Here is a 21,144-nt window from a genome sequence, read left to right as displayed (position 1 = left end):
CCAACACTTTGTCAACACATTGTCAATTCTGCCATATCCACAGGACATAGACAGGCTTGAAACGCAGTTTCTCTCTGATCCCCGGTGTAAACATGTAAGTAGATAGAACATATAAGTATGCAATATAATAAGTACGCAATATAATAAGTACGCAATATAATAAGTACGCAAAACATAGTACACAGTATGAAGTCATAAGGCACACGGTGGACAGGATGAGAGTAGTGCAACCCAGATGAGTGCATAATGTGCGCATGACACATAAAACTTGAGAAGGGGTTACAGTCCCCCCCTGGCGCTGACCCTGGATCCGCCCCTGGATCCAGTGTCACAGGAAACCACCATCGTCAGTGAGCGGTTTTAATTTGAAGGTGTCTTTCGCCGGAAGTCCCTGTAGCCATGTTAGCTAGCTTGTCACCGCTTCGCTAACTTCTGTGTGTTCAGTCAACCGAAGCTCCAGGTCTGTCCTCAGTCTGGGTTCTCCTCGGTTACGTTAAATGATAAAAACATGTCGTGTCGTTTGTGATGCTATTGTAGATATTTACCAACCAGCGCTTTTTACCGGGAGCTAACTCTTCACCTCCTCCTCCACCTCCTCCTCCTCCTCCTCCTGGCTGTGAAACACCGCTAGCTGCGATGTGATTGTGCGGAGCTGCAGTGAAGGGAAGTTATAATTGACATTATCGCAGCTGAATGGACTCAACACCCGCTCGTCCGGCTTCGTCTAACGCGTGAATGCGGCTGTTCTCGACAGTTGAGCTCCGCGTCGGGAGGAAGAAGAACCGCTAGACTCCGTTTTTCTCCCCTTGGCGGCGGAAATAACCGAAGAAGAAGAAGAAGGGAGCGCATCCCCACACAGACACAAACATGTCCTTCTTCAATTTTCGGAAGATATTCAAGTTGGGGTCCGACAGGAAGAAGAAGCAGTACGAGCATGTCCACAGGGACATGAACCCGGAGGACATTTGGGAGATGATCGGGGAGCTGGGTGACGGAGCGTTTGGGAAAGTGTACAAGGTAATAACACTGTTTTACATCCGTCCTTAGGGGGGTTCGAAGACACGCAGCGTCCATTGTGTGTCACGTTGGTGTAGATGACAGGATGCAACGTGAACATGACAGCACCACTCCTCCTCCAGGCCACATCCTCTAGACTTAGTGTGTTTTCATCTGCCCTGTGTCCTGCACCTTCACTGACCAGGAAATACAAAACAAACCCAAGCTGCAGGATCTGCTGGTGTCACCCTCACCTCACCCACATGTAACTGCATCTCCCTCTTTTTACTCAGGAGGGTTAAGGTCGAGGCCCTGTTTATAAAAATGACTTTGCCATGTCATTGAGTTGCAGTAGCAGGCAAAGTGGTGAAGGTGTGGTCCTACTTCCACAGAGCTAACATGGCCTCACAAATGTCAAACTGGATTGTTATTTTTTTTTAAATCTGAGGCTGCTGTGAGAAACCAGAGGCCACACAGACAATGAGTGAAACAAATAGCAGGTAGCAGGTAAAAACAAACGTGTCACTCCCACATGTGCAGAATTGTTGATGTGACAGCTGCACGTGTGTGTCAGCAGATTTTAGAAGTGAATTATTTTATTTACACACTGACTGACACATACTGTGCATTATATATTAACATTTAACAAATCATTTAAACCATTTATGTATTAACTTCCTTACTGTGCTTGCACAATGCATTAGTAATATATATATATATATATATATTTAATATTTACTACATGGCTATTGATGAAAACGCATTGTGATCATTATTGTTACTTTTTTATTGCCCAGCCCTTTTGTATGTATTGTGGACACAATAGCCACAATATCATTGATTAGCCTCATGAATGCTACCTTTTGTGTGGATTCATTTTTTGTCTAGCGTCAGACCGACAGGGTTGCAGAGATATTTCCTCCCTCTGAAACTGTAGATCTCAGTGTAGTTTTTTATTATCCCACAAAGAATTCATGTTTTTGTGTCCAACCCGTAATCTCTGTCAACTCTCCAGGTTATCTTTGTGTGGACCGGTTTTACATTGTGAACTGGACAGCAATATAAGCAACTGTGTTCATATACCTGTATTTGTCTCTGAGTGATGGATAAATGGGCTTTTTTTCCTTTTCTCTTTTTACCCTAAAGTTAAAACAGCTTCTTTTAACAACTCTCATAGAGAATTGATATGTATTGTACAAATTTACCAATGTGAAATTTGGCTTTTCTTGTAGTTTAGTGGAAATTAGTTTCACAGGAAGCTTCCTTTCTCCGTGAGTTTGAACAAATTCTGTCTCTGTTTGTGGTTACTTCCTGGATCTGTTATGCTCAAATAATGCAGCTAACAGTCAAAACAAAAGAAATCAGTCACAAGTTTCCAAGTCCTATGAGCTGATTAGCTAAGCGCAGAGGACTTTCATGCCCTGTCAGATAGATTCATTGATGAACACACGCCAATTCAGACGACGCATTTCATCAGTTATTTCACAGGCGTGTGATGGTTACCTCATTTGGGTGGGGTGACAAAGATCACCAGCAAAGTGTGAATCAGCTGTTTGTGAGAGTGAATAAGAGGAAGTCCAGACCTCACATACACATCCAGACTTTTAGTTAGCGAAATAATTCCTCACATAATTCTTTTTACACAGCCAGCTTATAATCATGTAGCTATGTTATAAAGGGTTTCTGCAGAGAATTCAAAAAATCTGAATTCTTGGCCTTACAAAGTCTAAGATACGTTAAAATATACATACAATGTCTTAAATACGTTACGGTAGGTCTTAAACGTTAATTTAAGACTATGTCATCGCGCTTAAAATGATTTTTTTGGCAACAAACAGGGTTTGTAAGGTGTCTTGTGTCGTACGTGAGACAGGTGTTGCACGATGGTCTTGAAAAGTTCTGAAAATAGTATTAAAAATGTAACTGATACCCTTTTATAATATGAGACACAAAGTGAGTCCCCCTGCCAGGTGGTTGTGTGAGATTTATCATAGTCACAATTTATTCCACATGAAATAGATGAAATTATTTGCCAGACCTAAAAGATTATCGAACCAGATGCATGATGCATCAGTAATTTCAGAAGGAACGTATAGTTGTGTTTCTCATTTTGACATTGTTACGACACCTACAAACTAATTCTACATCTCAAAACAGACCCGTATTTACAACAAGTGTAAAATGTTGTGTTCATAAAGATAAAGGCCAGACACACCACAACCGACGAATAATCGCCTCGCTTTCCATCATGGCGCTTATGCTGAATCTGTATATGTGTCAGTGATGGCTCATGTTAAACGATTGTCAGCTAGTACAAAGGGAAAGAAGCAGAGAGTGAGTCAGGTCAGAACTGTGTAAATATAGGGTCTGACACACTCTGCAGCAGCAGTCCCTCCCAACACGCCCTCCCATTTCTTTTTCCTTAACTCCCTGAGATTGTGTCTGTATCCATAAACATTAAGCTGCCTAAAATAACTTCTTTTCAGCTGATGTTTGAAGGGGTGTGTGGTTTTTTTCCATATTAGAGTTTATATATTATTAGAGTTTATTATTATTATTATTATTAGGGAATTTGACTTCAGCCTAATCAGGGAAAGAAATTGTTACCAATAACGTCACACACAAGCCAATCAAATGTGGTTTAATGTTTAAAAACTGCCTCTGTGACTTCACTGTTACAGCAGGTGTTTCAAAGGGAAAGGAAATAGTGAACGGTTAGAAAAGGAAGTGGGGGAAGTCAGAAAGTTTCAGAATGTTGCTGTGTTTTTCTTTCTTCAGCCATTTTCCTTTTCAGTATATAATTGCATGTTATAATGACGTCTCTATAAAATGTATTTAGATGATTGAGATGTGATCCCGGGAGATTGCTTTCAGCTAAACAAGCCATAAAGTCCTCTACTGTTTACCGCTCTAGCTCCTAAAAGGCTTTGTCTTAAATAAAGTTGTTAACATTGATGGGCGTTCTACCACAGTAGCTATACCCTAACGTGGCAGTAATTGACCAACATACTCATTCGAAACAATTCCTCTATTGTTCTGTTTCTTTTACACATTTTGTGTTGCAAGAATACACAACATTCCTTGTATGTAACTTCCAATTTTTCTTATTGTTCATGTTGTGTTCAGGCTCAGAATAAGCAGAACGGGACCCTCGCTGCTGCCAAGGTGATTGACACCAAGACAGAGGATGAACTGGAGGATTATATGGTGGAGATCGAAATTCTGGCCTCTTGCGACCATCAACACATTGTCAAACTGCTGGATGCCTTTTATTTTGAAGGCAAACTTTGGGTAAGCCAGTGAGTGCCTAACTGACAAAACTGTTTTTTTATTTTCGGGTGTGTTGATGTTGACTTGAAGCCAAGGAGACACAGAGACAGAGAACAAGTCATGCAAGGAGACACACTAATTCAACACCATTTGTTACGCCGTCTCTTGAAGAACTCTCACATCATTCGATTTAAGGACAGTCACACTGCATTTTTTTCCTGTCACCAAAGACTGAAGTTTTCAAAACCAGTCATGTGACTAGTTTGAGGGTAGGACTGCAAGCTCAACTGCAGGATAAGTGTGTCAGAAAAACACATTTTAGATATTTCCTTATTTTAAATAATGGACTGGGTGAAGCACTATGTTGGATCCCAAGACTTCCAGTGGAATCCCGCAATTTTTGACCTTATTCTTGCTCTGCCACAAAATCGTAAACAGTGATTAGAGTTTCCTTATTGTGACACTGGAGTAAAATTCTCTGCACCCATTTTTCAAAAAAACTCCTTTGTCTGCCTCCTTATCCCAATGAGCAGAGACTTCAGTCACAGTGCAGTATTAATACATGGTCAGTAGATTTCACTCTTTGTGCAGTAAGAGGCCCCAGAGCAATTAGGTCCAGGTAGGCGGTGTCATGTGACTGTCCCCTGTGGACTGTCCACATCTATGAGAAGATAATGGAGTGGGTTCGGTGGCTGGAGAAAGTGCCTGTGAATAATTCAGAGCTGCATGCCGGTTGCCCCTTCTACCATGATTTTTTAAGCAGCCTGATGAATGTGTAACTGCCTCTGCTTTGCATTTGTTGGGTGTTAATGTATAATATATTCCTTATTTCTACTACAGATAAATCAAAGAAAATACTAAATGCTAAAATGCTACAGATAGGGGGTTTGATTTTGTACAGGTGATGTTCAATTTTACCAAATTGGAATTGAATTTGTGAAACTCCTGTCAGAGGCACAGGAATGTAAATTACTTTGCGAGATTCCCACCCCACGATGATGATTATGCAGAACAGGAAGAACCACTGGATTCCTCCTTGTTGTTTCCATCCAATGAATAGAGGGTGTTGCTCGGTTGTAGCTTTGATTGATTTTTTTCTATCATCTGATACCATGGGCTGCCAAGTTATGTGCTGGCAAAGCTAATAAAGATGAAGTGGTTGTCGGTTACATTACAGCAGCTGATAAGAGAGAGAGAACTGAGGTCAGGTGATGGGCAGTTTTACATTTCAATAACAGTATTAGAGAACAGTGTCATGTTCTTCTAATGCAGTGGCTTCATATAGTAAACACAGATGTGCTTTGTGAACTGGTAAATCTATCGTCTTTGCTTTATAGTGTAGATTTACTGTGGCAAAAGTTTTTAATGGTAAATTGTACAAAATTCTATAATGTATGAGGATCACTGACTTACGTCCCCAGAATATTTCCTCTCACATGTTCCTTTCATGCAGATGATGTGGTTTAGATACACTGAGAGTAGATAAAACAGTTGTTTGTGAAAGGAATCAATCTCGTCTTCTCTCCAAGAATGAATTTGTCTGCACTGGAATTTACATTTTAGTTTACATTTTGTACATTTTATTTCCTAAATATACAGTGATATTTACCAAAACATGATATTTTATCAGAATGTATGATGAAATATCCAGGATGTCTTGTGTAGTTCAGCAAACAAAGCATTTACCCACCAAAGAATATGAATTTATAAGAAAGTGCAAGGAGAGGATTTAAACCTCTGTTGATTTATCGATCCAGCAAAAATAAGGGATTGTCCTGAAATGGAAAACACAAGACGTACCTTTAGAGGAAGCTCAGTATCGATATTTTAGTGTCTGATTGATTTTTTTCATGGCCCCACAACGAAATCAATAACATATAACAGTGATGCTGATGTCTGTGCTAAAGGTCATGTTATTTACATGCACCTACAGTTCCTCCTTCATTGCATCACAGCATGCATTACTAATTTGTCCAATTTGCTTTGCTTAAAAATTGCAGATCCTGATTGAGTTCTGTGCGGGCGGCGCAGTGGATGCCATAATGCTGGGTAAGTCCCTCATTCATTAAAGGAAACACAAACGCTCTATAAAGTTCTGGAGCCTTTTCTTTGCTCCATCCCTGAGTGCCAACTCTTTTTGTTCCACCCTGAAACCTCTGCTGGATTTTCTTTCCCTCTCCTCACTTGGAGAGGCCAGTCCAACTGTGTAATTATTGTAGCTTGGATTTCAAGGAGTGGTTGGTCCACTTCCAACGCCAGCACTTTCTTAGTCTCTTATTTTGACTGAAGAAACACCACACAATCTTTTCTTACTTGTAAATTACAACAACAAAGAAGATGCCAATAAATTCACTCCTCTCTTGTTGATGTTTTTTCTGCTTTGTGGTCTGACTCACCTCAAACAAATGTCTTCTGCCAGGATTGTCCAGTCATACATGCTGGCTGGTATAAGGGTGGAGATTTGTCCTCCAGTTGCTATTGGAAACCATTCAGCCCTCATATTATATGTGAATACATTCTAATGGCCCAGTCTTTGTTTCTAATAGGCATACAAACTTCAATAACAACATATGATCTTGAAAAATATGTGACTAAATAATTATCTGTGTGCTTGTTTATCCACAGAACTGGAGAGGCCCCTGACAGAGCCTCAGATCCGTGTAGTGTGTCGACAGACCTTAGAGGCCTTGATTTACCTCCATGAGAACAAGGTCATCCACAGAGACTTGAAAGCTGGGAACATTCTCCTCTCCTTGGATGGAGAAGTGAAACTGGGTAAATATCTCAATTTTCACTGCTGTGGTTGCTATTGTAATATCTGTCTGCTAATTCCAGACATTCTCTGTCTGTCTTTGACTCTTATATCCTGACAACCTTTCATCTTAACGGCTTTGCACTTGCCATGTGTATTGTTAAGGGCCCAAGAATTGCCGAGTCATGATATAATATTAAGAAAATTTGAATAAACAGGAGACCAGCACTCTGTAGCTGTGATGGCTAGGACTCATCAATGAAAGTGGCGTTGTTCACGACAACAGCAACAACAACTTATTCTCCAGTTGGTCATTTAACTTCACCGAAATTTGAATAAACAAGTGAACAGTGGTGCAGCAGTGGTGGTGCAGCTTCAGGGCTCTGCGGACTGAGTCCTGCAGCCAGTCTTTACTTACAATTACAGCAGTTTCAGAAAGAAAGCCACATTCATTACCACTGGCCAAGTGAACAGCCCATTACAAACAGGCATCTTTAGAATGGGCACTGTGCTCGTTTTAACAAATGTGAAGGATTATTCAAGAAGATAAGTGCACTTGTGTTACAGCTAAGCACATGTACTTTGGAATACTCAAGAGATGATTCATTGGTGGTTCCTCTCTCAGATATATGTCCCCTCAGAACCTCCCAGCAGGGCCAACACTAATAGATCTTAAAAAAAGATCATTAGTAAAGTCTATTGTGGATCCCTTGGCCATCAGCGCTGTGGTAACCAGCTGAGCTGCATGACTTTGGGGACGATGACAAGTGCACAGCACTGTGTTTACGTTCAGTAATGAGTCATTCATGCTGCGTGACATTTAGCGTGAAATTTTGAAAATGAAGTTAAGTGTTTTTTTGTCGACCCAAAGGAGAGAGGCGTATTTTTATACACCACTAATGCACTGGAGTTGGTGACGCACTGAATTAGTTACATAATATTCAAGAAGTAAAAGTGTTCATGTTGCTGCTGTTGCATTCAGAGCTGCTGGTTCCCTGATGATTCACGTACTGTAGGCAGCAGGGTTACGACAGAGCCGGGCAAACAATAATTATCAAGCTGTCACCAGGGAGGTAATGATAGATCTCTCTTTCCTTCTAATGCGTACATGCTGTAAGTGATGGGAGAAGCAGGCTGAGATAGTTGCACAGATAACAGCAGTGCTGGCAGTGATAATGGACGTATGCCCAGTTCTAGGGTTCATATTTGTAATCTGAAGCCAGTTTAGTTAAGAAAGGATTCTGATATAACTGGTTTCCTCTAGTAGAAATGTCCTCAATTTTTTAATACATTTTCTCTTCCACTGAATTCACAGTTTCATTATAGAGCTAAATTTGATTTTCTGATGAAAATAATCAACATGTCTTCTTTCAGCTGACTTTGGGGTTTCTGCTAAAAATACCAAGACGTTACAGAGAAGAGATTCTTTCATCGGCACTCCTTATTGGTGAGTCACGCAGCCTAGAGACATGAGGACACTGTCCAACAGAAAATTGTCTTCAGTGTGTCCCACAGTTTTAGGTGATGACACAATAGCGTCATTGACATCAGCTTTAAATACTGAGGGGGCTTTATATCCTTTAAATTCCAGACCAAAATACACACGCATGCTATGTTATTGCCTTTTCTTTAGTTAGGAGAATTGACCTTAAGGAATCAGAAAATAGCAAATATCATGTCTGAAAGCGTACATTCACTTGCAGCCCAAATGTCAATAACAAACCCTCTGACTTCTCATTTTACAGGATGGCTCCCGAGGTAGTTATGTGTGAAACGTCCAAGGACCGTCCGTACGACTACAAGGCCGATATCTGGTCCCTCGGGGTAACCCTGATAGAGCTGGCACAGATTGAGCCGCCCAACCACGAGATGAATCCCATGAGAGTGCTGCTGAAAATAGCCAAGGCCGAGCCTCCCACACTTATGCATCCCTCTCGCTGGTGAGATGGTGTGCTGGTGATAACTAGACAGGTGGAACGGAAATGTTCCAGGTTGGAGATAAGCAAATGTTGACTGTTTAAGGTGTTAAAAGCGTGGTGAATTGTTAATGCTTAACTGGTCACAGAGGAGAACTGTATTAATCTGACTCCACAGAGCAGGGCCAGGGGAGACAACTCTGTTCCGTGGCCAACAAACTGATTCTTTTTTTATTTGTTCTTGGAAGGTCACCAGAATTCAACGACTTTCTGCGGAAAGCACTTGATAAGAATGTGGACAATAGGTGGGGCCCAATACAGCTTCTACAGGTGAGCTGCCTTCCTCCATTCACAGCCCACTGTTATCTCTGAGTAAGCAAACTATCTACACTGCTGGCGACTGGCTGGAGGCATTATGTTGTGTTAACCTGTCTTTCCATCTGTACTATACTGTACATACATCCATTATTTACATTATTTATTATTTGCATTATTTTTTAACGCCTTGAGGTCCATATGTCTACATGGACTCTGAGCTGAGATCAAATTTTGGTGATGAAAGGTCCATTTAGCTCTGACCTCGCATCCACCTCATTCTCATCAGCACAATATCGCAAAAAGTGCCCTTAGGGAATTTATTCAAAATTTGGCACAAAAGATCAACGCTAAACCTGATTGGTTTTTGTTGGTCAAAGGTCAAGATCGCTGATCTCACTCTGATTTATCAGTAGTGCCCAGAAGGGATTAAATTCCATCTGGTACAAACATCTTTTTGGACTCAAAGTGATCAGTGTCTGTGTTTAACATTAATTTCATAGCCTCGGTTGGTGGAGACATAAAACCATGAAGCTGTAATTCTAGTTTTCTGTTCTGATGTTTGTGCTTGTATTTGATTCATTCTGTCAGTTTAAGAAGGAAAAACATTTCTAATTAATTTCCATGTCTGGTCTCCATCTCCAGCATCCCTTTGTCAGCAGTGTAACCAATTGCAAACCTCTCAGAGAACTAATAGCCGAGGCCAAAGCTGAAGTCACAGAGGAGCTGGAGGACAGCAAAGAGGAGGAAGAGGAGGAAGAACCTGATACACCTCAGGTACGTACTTTATTTGGTGTAATGTATGTACTCTATATGTATATATATATATAGTAGCAAGCATGATTGTACCTAACCAATTTTTGAGTTAACCTTTTTAACAAATAAAATTTCAATGATGTATGAGGTCTAATCGCCATTGTTGATATCTTTTTAATAGACAGCTCGGTGACCTTTTATATCATTGATGAAATTTTGATTTTCCTGTTTTCCTATCTTTTGACTCAGACTGTTCCTGGGCACAAGCGTGCACCATCAGATGTCAGCATGGCCAGCTCAGAGGACGATAAAGCTGCACAAACTCCCTCCACTCTGGAATCTGTTACAGAAAAGATGGAGGTAAAGCCTGCTGCGGACGGGACCAGTGATAAACTCTCAGATGAAGGACTTGGAACAAGTAAGGTAGACAAGACTGAGGAGGAGAAACTCAATGAGGTGTCTGATGCCAGTAATGAAGGCCTGGCCTCTCAGACAGCAGAGCCCACCCAGGACTTGGTCACTCAAGATCTTACAGAGAATAAACCAAAAGATGAACTAGGTGAAGTGATTCCTGAGGGGCCTGTAGTAGCAGAGCCTGAAGAGAACTTAGATAGTTTAGACCTATACACAGATGGTCAGACAACAGAGGAAGAAGAGAAGGAGACACAAGAGGAGAAAACAAAGGATGAAGAAGAAATTAAGCCTGAGGATTTGAAAGAACAAGAAGAAAAAGAAAAACAAGAAGCAGGTACAGACGAATCCACAAAATCACAAGAGCAACCTGGAGATACACAAGAGAAACCAGAACCTATTACAACAGATGTAGCACAGGCAGGAGAAGAAAACAAAGAACCAAGTGTGGAGACACCTCAACACAAAGTGACAGTTACAGTAGAAGACTCAGTAAATGTCACAGATGCGAATGTAGACAAAGAGAATATAGAATCAAATCTAAAGGACGCCAATGTAAATGGAGAATCAGAGCCAAAGTTGAAAGTGGATCCCTCCACTGACATTTTGTTAGAGAAGCAGACCAAAGAAAATCAGCCTGGAGAAAAGCCTGAGGATGAGGCCCCTGAGGGGGCAGAGCAGCCTGAACAAGATAATCAGACTGGAGAGAAGGTTGAACTGGAGAAAGAGGCAACAACTGAATCCACAAATGGAGTCAGCAATGAAGTCAAAGAAGCCTCTGAAGAACCAGAACCAGTGCAACCATCATCTAAAGACATCCCCGTGAAGGAGGATGAGGAAAAAACTAGCTGTGCTGATGAGAGCACTTCTCAAGATGCTGTTTCTGTCCCAGAGAGCGAAACCGACTCTGAAACCAAGACGGAGCAAGGAAGTCCTGCTGTGATCAAGTCAGATGTGGAGAAGGACTCTGACTCTGGAAGCAGCTCCGCTGCTGATAGTAACAGCCTTGACCTTAATCTGTCCATCTCCAGCTTCTTGTCCAAGAGCAAAGAAGGGGGCTCTATTTCTATGCAGGTAACATAACATATGCCTCAATCATAACGTCAGTCGTTGAAATATAAACACTATTTAAATAACTCCTGCACCCAAAACGTCCCTGCTTCATTTGTAGGAGTCGAGACGTCAGAAGAAGACTCTGAAGAAAACACGTAAATTCATGGTGGATGGTGTGGAGGTCAGTGTGACGACATCAAAGATAGTGACCGATAATGACGCCAAGAGTGAGGAGATGAGGTTCCTGAGGTACGTCTGTTTGCAATCTGCTCACCATACCGTTGGTCTAAATATGGGACATGACCTATTTAACATGCCTCCTTAAATAGATCTCTTGTATTTCACTGCTCCCACAGCTTTTACAAAAGCCAGATTATCTCCTGTGATGAATGCTGTATGTTATATGTTGCCTTTTAAAGACATGACACATGCTGTTTCAACTGTTTGTACAAGTGCTAAGTATTTGATGTGGACTGACTATCAGTAAAGCTTAGAGTTGTATAGCAGACAGATCAGAATAATCAACAAAACTAATGTTGTAATTAATCTTTTGATACATATGAAAAATCCCATCTCAGAAAAGGAAAAATACAAGTTTTGAATTGAAATCATCTTTTTTCATTACTAACAAACAAAGTTGAATTTGAGAAGAGATTATGATGGCACCTTGACTACACTGTTGCCGTGGTTTCCTCAGGCGGCAAGAGTTGCGAGAGCTGCGCCTCCTGCAGAAAGAGGAGCAGCGGGCCCAGCAGCAGCTGAGCAACAAGCTGCAGCAGCAAAGAGAGCACATCTACCGGCGCTTTGAACAGGAAACTACTGTGAGTCACTTTGTTCATACCAAAGTAGTGCGAGGTGTTTTTTTAGTGTACCAACTCCTAGGAAACAAACTGCAACATCTCAAAGTTGATCTAAACATAACAGAATCTCACATTAAGGCAAACGCTTTATCTCTAAAACAAGTATATATATATATATATATATACATATATATATATATATATATATATATATATACTTGTTTTAGAGATATATATATGTATATATATATATATATATATATATGTATTTACAGTAGATAGGATAGATGCTTAAAACAAAGTTTTGGCTGTTGATCTGTATTGATCTTGTGCTATTGTAGATACAGTCATCTTGTCAGGCTGATGTCAGTGTCTATTGATTCTGTCTGTGCAGGCTAAGAAGCGTCAATATGACCAAGAAGTGGAAAATCTTGAGAAGAAGCAGAAGCAGACGATTGAACGACTGGAACAGGATCACACCAGCCGACTGCGAGATGAAGCCAAACGCATCAAAACGGATCAAGACAAGGAACTGTCCAAGTTCCAGAACATGCTGAAGAACCGCAAGAAGGAGGTATGGTCGAGCCTGACTGTGTCTGTGTGGAGGTGCCTTTAATGATCAGCTCTTTACTGATCTCGGGGTCATAAGCCTTTGCATGCCATAGATCCAAGCTGTTCAATAGTGCATGTGGTTAACAACTTAACCGACGGCTTACTCTGTCATATTAGTCCTATGGGAGTGGGTTGCTTTGCTGTTCTGCCTGTGACTGTATGTGTCCAATTGATGGCAACAGACAGACAGACTATCCTATCGTTCCTCTCGCTGCCACAAGCTCTGTGTTGTTTCTATTATTCACCTGCCCAGAGGCTTCTGCTCTCCTCTGCTGAAATACTGTGCTGCAAATGCATTTTTTACTTTTAGAGAATTATTTGATTAAATTTCAGTCTCAGACTGAACCATATCATGATGTTGTGCTGGGCTTGTTACACATGCAGGTTTTCTTTTCCAGCCTCTTTCTCTGCTTAGAATATGGAGGACTGAAACTGCCAAAATTTTAAATACATAAATAAATAAATGAAAATCTCAACATAACAATATAAACAATGATGCTTAGTAAATGAAAAAATAAATACAGTTTTGTAATGATTTTATTTTATTTATTTATTTATATATTTCTACTCTTATTTATATATGGATTCCTACAATAATTTATTTGTGTATTTGATTGGTTGGTTTATTTTTTGAGTCATTTATTTACTTTAATTTTTTATTTTAAAATTTTCGGAGAATCAATCCTCCCACTAGCATCCTTTAGTGCTTTGTAGGATGTCCTGGGTGTGCTTGCAGTTTGTGTGTTTGGCTTTACTTGGCTCTTCTACAGCAGTTGGTCCATTTGGCATCTGTTGTGCATTATGTGAACCTGGCGCTGGTTGTGCTTTCTCAGAATATTTTTCTTCAGTGTATTGAAATATATGATGTTTTTGTAGGTTGGCTTCAACTGGTCGCTTCTGCTTTTAACTTTGTTGTGGTTCAGCTGCAAAAATATGAGCTGTTGCCTTTCATTGATAAAATGTTTAGTTTTTCCAATGTTGTATTTTGTTTGTCACTGTATTTGTTAACTAACCATGTTTCCTGTATGAGTGTGTGAGGAGGCTTTGGCCAAGAATCTTTGAAGATTTTTTCTAAGTGGTGTTGGGCTCATTTGGGAAAAATAGAATAATCCTTACATCAGAGTAACTGATATGGAAAAGTCTTTTAAAGAGCTGCAACGATTAATCCATGAATAAATCAACATTTTGATTATCTGTTATTTAAAGCAACATTTCCAAATTTGCCTTGTTTCAGCTTCTGCGTATCTTTGACTGTTTATTTTTGAGTTGCAGTATATTGATAACAAAACACACAACTTGAAGATGCCATCCTGAGCTGTAAGAATATAATCTACAGATTAATAACAATAAAGATAATTCCTAGTTGAAGCCTTAGTCATGAATAGGTATGGAGATTTGAAGCATTTTTAATATTAGGTCTTATTTTGATTCAGTTATAACTTGAGAGCCTGGTAAAGGTCCAAATGTCAGCACTGTGAAATATTCACCTTGTAGTCATCAGATGATTCCTACTCAGTTACTCTGATTTTTTAATTCTAGGAGTCAGACATTATCCTGATGGCTGTGGGACTTAATCAAATGCAAAGTAATGCATTAGAGCTGTTTATGAGACTAACATCTTCTGCCTCGTACTCGTCAAATCTTTCTCCTGACTTCCTCTTAAAATGATTCCAACTCGAGCAGTTCAAACTGACACTTCTGGTGCGCTCTGAAAAACTACTAATCAAACGACTGAAACCTCGCTCGCAAGGACGTTGGATTTCAGCATGCTGACTTGAAATCAGTCGGTGGGTGAATACAGAATCTCTCCTTTGAAATCGGGCCATGCATGTCCTCTACTCTTGTTGGCCAAGCTTTGTTAGATTTTCATTATATACTGTACATGCAGCATCTACCAGTTTCTGCACACACACTGTAGGTCAAACAGGAAGTTGGACAGTCTCCCAAACACTTGAGAAAAGAGCTCATGAAACGCTTAAAGGAGGATCTATCGCTCCTCAAGACTGCCGAGGTAAACCATCACCTGCTGTGTCTTACTCTGTGAAAGAGTAAGAGATCACTCCTCCTCTCACTTTCCTCTTTTTCATGTCTCCTTATATCTCCATCCATGTTAGGTACAAACAAAATGAGTCGCTGTGTCCTTACTTTCCACTCTAATCATTTTAATGAAGTAGAATAAATGTTACATATAAAGTTAAGCAACATGACAGTACATACATATCATAGGACTATAGACATGTGACAACCTTCCAAGGTTTAACTGCTTTTAACCCCTTTATATATGTGGTGGTGTTAAGCCATGGTTATATTACATACAAAACAAGTAGATGAGCGTTTGTATTCAAGCCGAGCAGAGAATTTAAACTTCTGTTTACTTTACATTTTTTAGTGCGGTTCTTTATATCTGAGATTATTACATGTATGTGGAAATTACAGCTACACTTTATCTGCTGCTGAGTTCATCGTCTAATAGTGAATTAATCAGCAAAGCAGCAGATTGCAGACACAACTTTCGTTTCCTCAGTCGACATTTGTGCTGAAAGCTTTTTCCTGACTTTGTTTTGCCTGTGCAACTTTTATGAATTACGTGAACGTCATGCAGACGAAAGGTGACTCTCATGAGCCAGCAGCATGGAAAGTAACAAAGAGAATGCTCCTCTCCTTATGAGCAGAGCATTCATAACTAATGAACTGACCTCCTCCTAACATTTAAGCAGAACTGTGCTGTTCGCTTTAAACTCACCGATGCTCCCAAAATGCAAAGGGCCATGTCTTACATAACTTAGGAAGAATCAGTGTGTGTGTGTGTGTGTGTGTGTGTGTGTGTGTGTGTGTGTGTGTGTGTGTGTGTGTGTGTGTGTGTGTGTGTGTGTGTGTGTGAGAGAGAGAGAGAGAGAGAGAGATCAGCCTGCTGCTGTGTGCTGTTGTCTGTCCCTGATCAGGGCGAGTGCGCTGTTTGCTCTCCTCCGCAGGCAGTGGCCCAGGTTATGATACAGTCTTTTCAGTTGTCCTCATGCGCACTCTTCAACGCTCAGATGCAGGATGTAAGTCTCCCCCCTCTACCCCACCCCCCACTCCTGCCCTGTTTCTCTCCGTCTCTGGCCCATACTTAGATGTGTGCAAAGTTACGTGACAGGCTACATTGTGATGGTGCAGTTTTACTTTAGGACTGACACATGTAAGCATGGGCGGTGTTTTGTTTTCGTTTTGTTTTTGCGTGTTGTCATCACTGTGTTTGTGCAGTGGTTCTCTCTTCTTATCCTGCGCCTTATCTTTTTCACCAATCCACAAGTGTTCTACATCTAGTTTGTGTATTTTATATGGTTTTATTTATATTTGCATCAAACTAGAGTGGAGTCTGGGAGTAAACACGCACAGTGCTCCTTCCCAGAGGGGGTATAGTTGTTGATCACCGACTGTCGAGATCCATGTTTGTCTCTGCCTGCCGAGGTCCAAATATTGACTAACTGCCTCACAAGATGGATGTAAAAGTCGTGGGTTTTGTGCATAATTTGGTTTCAGGATCAGATTTACTCATTTATTTTATTTAGGATTTAGTTGTAAAATAATAATGTTTCATAGATTTTCTACTGATTAAATCATAGTTGAGAACAATTTAACCATAAACTTAATTATAGACTATAAACAAAAAGAAAATACAAATACAGGCAAATTAATAGAATTTGAATGAAGATAATATTTTTTTATGTACATTAAACATAGATGTAAATCTTTTCTGCATAGTTTATTCTGTGAAATAAAAGATTTAATACCTGTGCACGTTGGAAAACAAACATATATCAGAGCATCTTAATCCGTCAACTGATAAGTCGGTTGGACTCTAACAGACAGCTTCCCTGGACGAAGTTAATGTCGTCTTACATAAAACTGTGACTCTGAATCTCAACTGAACTGAACTCTTTCTTCACCTCCATTGTGGATCGTTGCCATCCATGATCTCTGAGTGTCTTCTCTCCTGATTCAAGTTGATGATGTGACATCTTAGTTGCTCTGTGTCGTGCTGAACTTGAAGTGGATGACTTGAATAGTTAATAGATTGTTATATCAGACTTGATGTTCTATTCAGCTCTCTCTGTCTCTCTCTGTCCCTCTGTGTTTATCCCCATGACATCCTCTGACTGTTTCTCACTGCTCTCCCTCTTCTCTCAGGAGCAAGAGTTTCTACAGAAGCAGCAGCAGGACCTGGACGGAGCTCTGAAGAAAATCATCCAGCAGCATAAACTGGAGATCGCCACTATCGAGAGGGATTGCCTCAACCACAAGCAACAGCTGATGAGAGGTACGAGCTGGAGAAAAACCCACTAAAGATATATGACAGCTTCCTGTTTAAAAAGTAAACCAGTCTCTTAAATGTATTGATTCAACTTGAACCTTCTATGTATTTTAGTGTAATGTGAAAGTAATGTTGTTGAAACTTGTTGGACACGTGCCAGTCACAATAAATTAAATATTGGTGAAAGAATCAACTGATTGAAAAACAAGATGATATTTCTGTTTCTGATTTCCTCAGATGAAGGAATCAAAGCAACAGACTGTTATCAACCCCTGCCTAAATTAGATTATGGTTCAATTTGAAGAAAAAGGCAACATGATCTGGATCCTCTCTCAAGCAGCAACAACTCAAACATCAAAACCAAGTCTCACCTTAGACAAACATGAAACCAACAGCAGCATGGAATTTGAAAAAGAATCGTTTTTAAACTCTTGATTTACTCTCAGTTCGTACAGTGAATGTTAGCTGGCCCTCTTCTTCTCACCAGCATTGTGTAAAACTGACGTGGTCATGGAGGAAAATGAGTAAACACATGCTCTGTTTGAGGGAACATGTTCCAGCTTGTCTCACTCGCTCACAGTGTCGCCTGTCTCTGTTTGGTTTCATCACTCTACTAATGGCTTGTGTGCATGTACGTGTACGACAACTCACAGTTCCGTGGCCTCATGTGATGTTTTGCTGTCTTGTAGCTCGAGAGGCAGCCATGTGGGAGCTGGAGGAGCGCCACCTGCAGGAGAAGCACCAGCAGCTGAAGCAGCAGCTGAAAGACCAGTACTTCCTGCAAAGACACCAGCTGCTGAAGAGGCATGAGAAAGTAAGAACCCAGAGAGGAATCTGCGTGAAATGTGTGGTGTTGTTGAAGCGACCCAGCTGAACTCAAAGCTGTGTGTGTGTGTGCTTTCTGCAGGAGATGGAGCAGATGCAGCGCTACAATCAGCGGCTGATAGAGGAGATGAAGAACAAACAGACGCAGGAGAGGGTTCGTCTGCCCAAGATCCAGCGCAGTGAGGCCAAGACCCGCATGGCCATGTTCAAGAAGAGTCTCCGCATCACTGCCACGGCAACTGTCACCCCGGAGCAGGAGAGAGAGCGAATAAAACAGGTAGTGACACTGAGGCCCTGATGTCTCATTTGAGGAGAAGTTACTCAACATGCACAATCTTTTTTTAGCAACACCATGTCACATAAAGTCACACCTGGGATCTGTCCAACACAAACACAGTACTCCTGACTATCTCACCCCTGATCTCACACCTGCTTAACATCACCAGTCCTCTGGCTCGATCATCCTTAGAAATGTTGTTTCAGTTTTGTTCTGATAAAACCAGAGCACAGTATGTAATGTACATAGATTTTTGAGTTTCGAGTCAGTGTAGTAGATGTTTGAAATGGACCAGTTCCCTCACTTGTCCTGCAGCACAAGCAGACCTTGACCTTTCTGCCATAAAAAGACAGATCATTTGATAGTTTTGTTATGTGCAGCGTTTTACTCTATTTTGTTTGTTTGCTTCTTCCAGTTTGGAGCTCAGGAAGAAAAGAGGCAGAAGAACGAGAGACTCCAACAGCACCAGAAACACGAGAACCAGATGAGAGACCTGCAGCTGCAATGTGACTCAAACATCAGGGAGCTGCAGCAGCTTCAGGTGAAGCTATGACACACACACAATTATTTTTGCTTACCTGGTTTGTAGCACATTTTATTGGATGTAACAGGACGACACACCAAGTTTTAATATCTACATTATAAAATATCACCTAGATGAATTAAAAGCAGTGCCTTGGGTATTCCATTGCAGATAAAGGATGAATACATTAGGTGTTCTGAGTTAATCCAACTCATAAATGTTAAATTTTTTTCTTTTCTTGCAGAATGAGAAATGCCACCTTTTGATTGAGCATGAGACCCAGAAGCTGAAGGAGCTGGATGAGGAGCACGGCCTGGAGATCAAGGAGTGGAGAGAGAAGCTCAGACCCAGAAAGAAGGTAGATTTATATTTATATCTCTCGTACAGATTGTCTCTGCAGTCAAGCTGCTGTCAGGATTCAGCTCCTTCAGCTTTCTTTTCATCACGTCATGTTCATTGTGGTTGCCTCAGCTGTTTGTATCTGCTGCCCCCTGCAGGCGTTGGAGGAGGAGTTCACACGAAAGCTCCAGGAGCAGGAGGTCTTCTTCAAGATGAGCGGTGAATCTGAATGCCTTAACCCCACCACCCAGAGCCGAGTGTCCAAATTCTACCCCATCCCGAACCTGCACAACGCCGGTTTATAGCCTCACGACCGTCTGTGCTGCACAAACGGACTCCTGTCGAACTCGACCATGCTCACAGATGCTGCCTGGTGGTGGAGCAGCGTCGTTCCTCTGACAGTTAAGTGATCCAAAAATGAAAATGTCTCCACCTCTCTGATTCCAACAAGAGTGAGCATGACGTGCCTACACGCACACTTAAATCGTTTTTTCTCAGCTTGTTGAGAAAGTGTCCGAGGGATAATATGCACTTTTTTGAGCATGTTAAAAATTTTAACAGTCTGCAGTTGGTAGCTAAGCCCAATCCTGCTTATGAGAACATTGGAAGCACAGCCTGCTACAGTATGAATGATCTCCAGTGCCTCATATATTCTTTTTTTCTGCATTCAGACACTCCTCTGTTGGGTTTTCTTCAGCTTACAGTAAATACAGTGCCCCCTGAATGTGTTGCACTTAAATAACTTTTTATCATTTTCCCCCCGTGATCACAAATACATATTACTTAAGTTCACATGAGCTGCTGAATATTCCGAGATCCTGTTAAGCTGCATGGAAGGTGGAGCTGGTTCACAGGGAGATGTTCTGTGTATTCTAACTCGTGCAGTGTCTGTTGTTGCCATGAGAGAAACATGATCGCCATGTTGGGATCATAAGTCTGTGAGTTACAATAAAAAAGATTGTACTGTGTTGTAAATGAGTGAAACGTTACATGTCTCTACTTACATATGAAGTTAAATCACAACTTGTGCTTACCACAAAGATTTTACAGTCTTGAGAGATTAATGAACAAAAAAATAACAATTGCTTTCGCACATAATTTCACGTCAGTGCTGTTCTCCAAAACAAACATCTCCCCAGTTTGGTTAAACACAGCGGTGGCATGTGTTTCTTCCTTGAGAGTGAGAAAATCCTTTTTTTATATATAAAATATATGTATAAAATAAATCACTCAACCCTCTGGGAGTCTTTTTGAGCAGCGCTTGAACACGTGTGGAAACTAAAGGAATGTAAAGCCGTTGATTTGCACTGTTTTGCCACAAGAGCTGAAGAAAAGAAATATGCAGTTTAATCTGTCAAATTATTTTTGACAGCAAGTCACCTTCGTCTCACCCAAGCCCATTCTAATGTTTTTTTAATATATAATTTGACCTTGTCCCTGAGTATTTTATGACCACATGCAGTTTCCTGAACTCATATTCTTTGATGTATTGAAGCTGTAATCACTCACTATGCTGAGATCAGTGTTGTATGAGAGTTAAGATGCTGTATCTGTTACTGTATGAATTTCAGTGTGTGAGGAGACGTCCTTCGCTGTATTTTATGAGCAAAGTATTGATGGTTGACGAAAAGAGAAACTTATTTCGAGATTAAGATGATTATTTTATTTTGTCACTGCACTTCGTCAAGGCACGTTGTAATTTCTTTACGCTGACACCATTGAATTGTCATGAATGCTGGATTTACATTGGGGTTATTGGAGAACATGTGTTTTGAATTACACCCATAGATTTCAGATATTTTTTATTTTATTAAATTGCTGCATTTTAATCTGTTGTTCCGTTGTTATTCTACCACTATGGATATTCTTGGTATATACATTTTTTTGATGTCAGATCAAATGCATTTAAAATGTCCTTACAAATGGGATGGGGGTTTTTTTTTGTTTTTTTTGCTGTAAATAAAATATGGACTGTTAATCTGCGATGGTACTTTCTTGAAAACCC

General features: G+C 40.6%; 1 protein-coding gene across 3 annotated transcripts; it reads left to right on the top strand.

Moving 5' to 3' along the window:
- The first annotated feature begins 339 nt into the window (after window positions 1–339).
- On the top strand, window positions 340–21,117 carry slka (STE20-like kinase a). Of its 3 annotated transcripts, none has more exons than XM_069538676.1 (19): window positions 340–1,017; window positions 4,123–4,287; window positions 6,267–6,315; window positions 6,892–7,041; window positions 8,393–8,465; window positions 8,764–8,958; window positions 9,183–9,264; window positions 9,895–10,026; window positions 10,255–11,490; window positions 11,588–11,718; window positions 12,167–12,290; window positions 12,664–12,843; window positions 15,854–15,925; window positions 17,052–17,181; window positions 17,865–17,989; window positions 18,083–18,277; window positions 18,693–18,818; window positions 19,045–19,158; window positions 19,298–21,117. In XM_069538676.1, the coding sequence occupies exons 1-19, from the start codon at window positions 868–870 to the stop codon at window positions 19,442–19,444; spliced, it is 3,576 nt and encodes a 1,191-aa protein (XP_069394777.1). In that variant the 5' UTR covers window positions 340–867; the 3' UTR covers window positions 19,445–21,117. The 3 variants fall into 3 exon arrangements, with proteins under 3 accessions (XP_069394777.1, XP_069394776.1, XP_069394778.1); XM_069538675.1 differs by lacking the exon at window positions 15,854–15,925 and adding an exon at window positions 14,800–14,892; XM_069538677.1 differs by lacking the exon at window positions 15,854–15,925.
- Window positions 21,118–21,144: the final 27 nt, after the last annotated feature.

This window comes from Paralichthys olivaceus, chromosome 14 (genome assembly GCF_024713975.1).
Source record: "Paralichthys olivaceus isolate ysfri-2021 chromosome 14, ASM2471397v2, whole genome shotgun sequence".
Taxonomy (NCBI): domain Eukaryota; kingdom Metazoa; phylum Chordata; class Actinopteri; order Pleuronectiformes; family Paralichthyidae; genus Paralichthys; species Paralichthys olivaceus.
The sequence above is the reverse complement of the archived record's forward strand: the minus strand, read 5'-3'. Positions and strand labels throughout refer to the sequence as shown.

What these genes read in the sequence shown, in the direction of transcription:
- slka (XM_069538675.1), top strand. Translation starts at nt 868, where the DNA reads ATGTCCTTCTTCAATTTTCGGAAGATATTCAAGTTGGGGTCCGACAGG. An exon ending in TTCATCGGCACTCCTTATTG is followed by an intron (nt 8,466 to 8,763) that starts GTGAGTCACGCA and finishes CTCATTTTACAG; the next exon opens with GATGGCTCCCGAGGTAGTTA. An exon ending in TGAAGAACCGCAAGAAGGAG is followed by an intron (nt 12,844 to 14,799) that starts GTATGGTCGAGC and finishes CACACACTGTAG; the next exon opens with GTCAAACAGGAAGTTGGACA.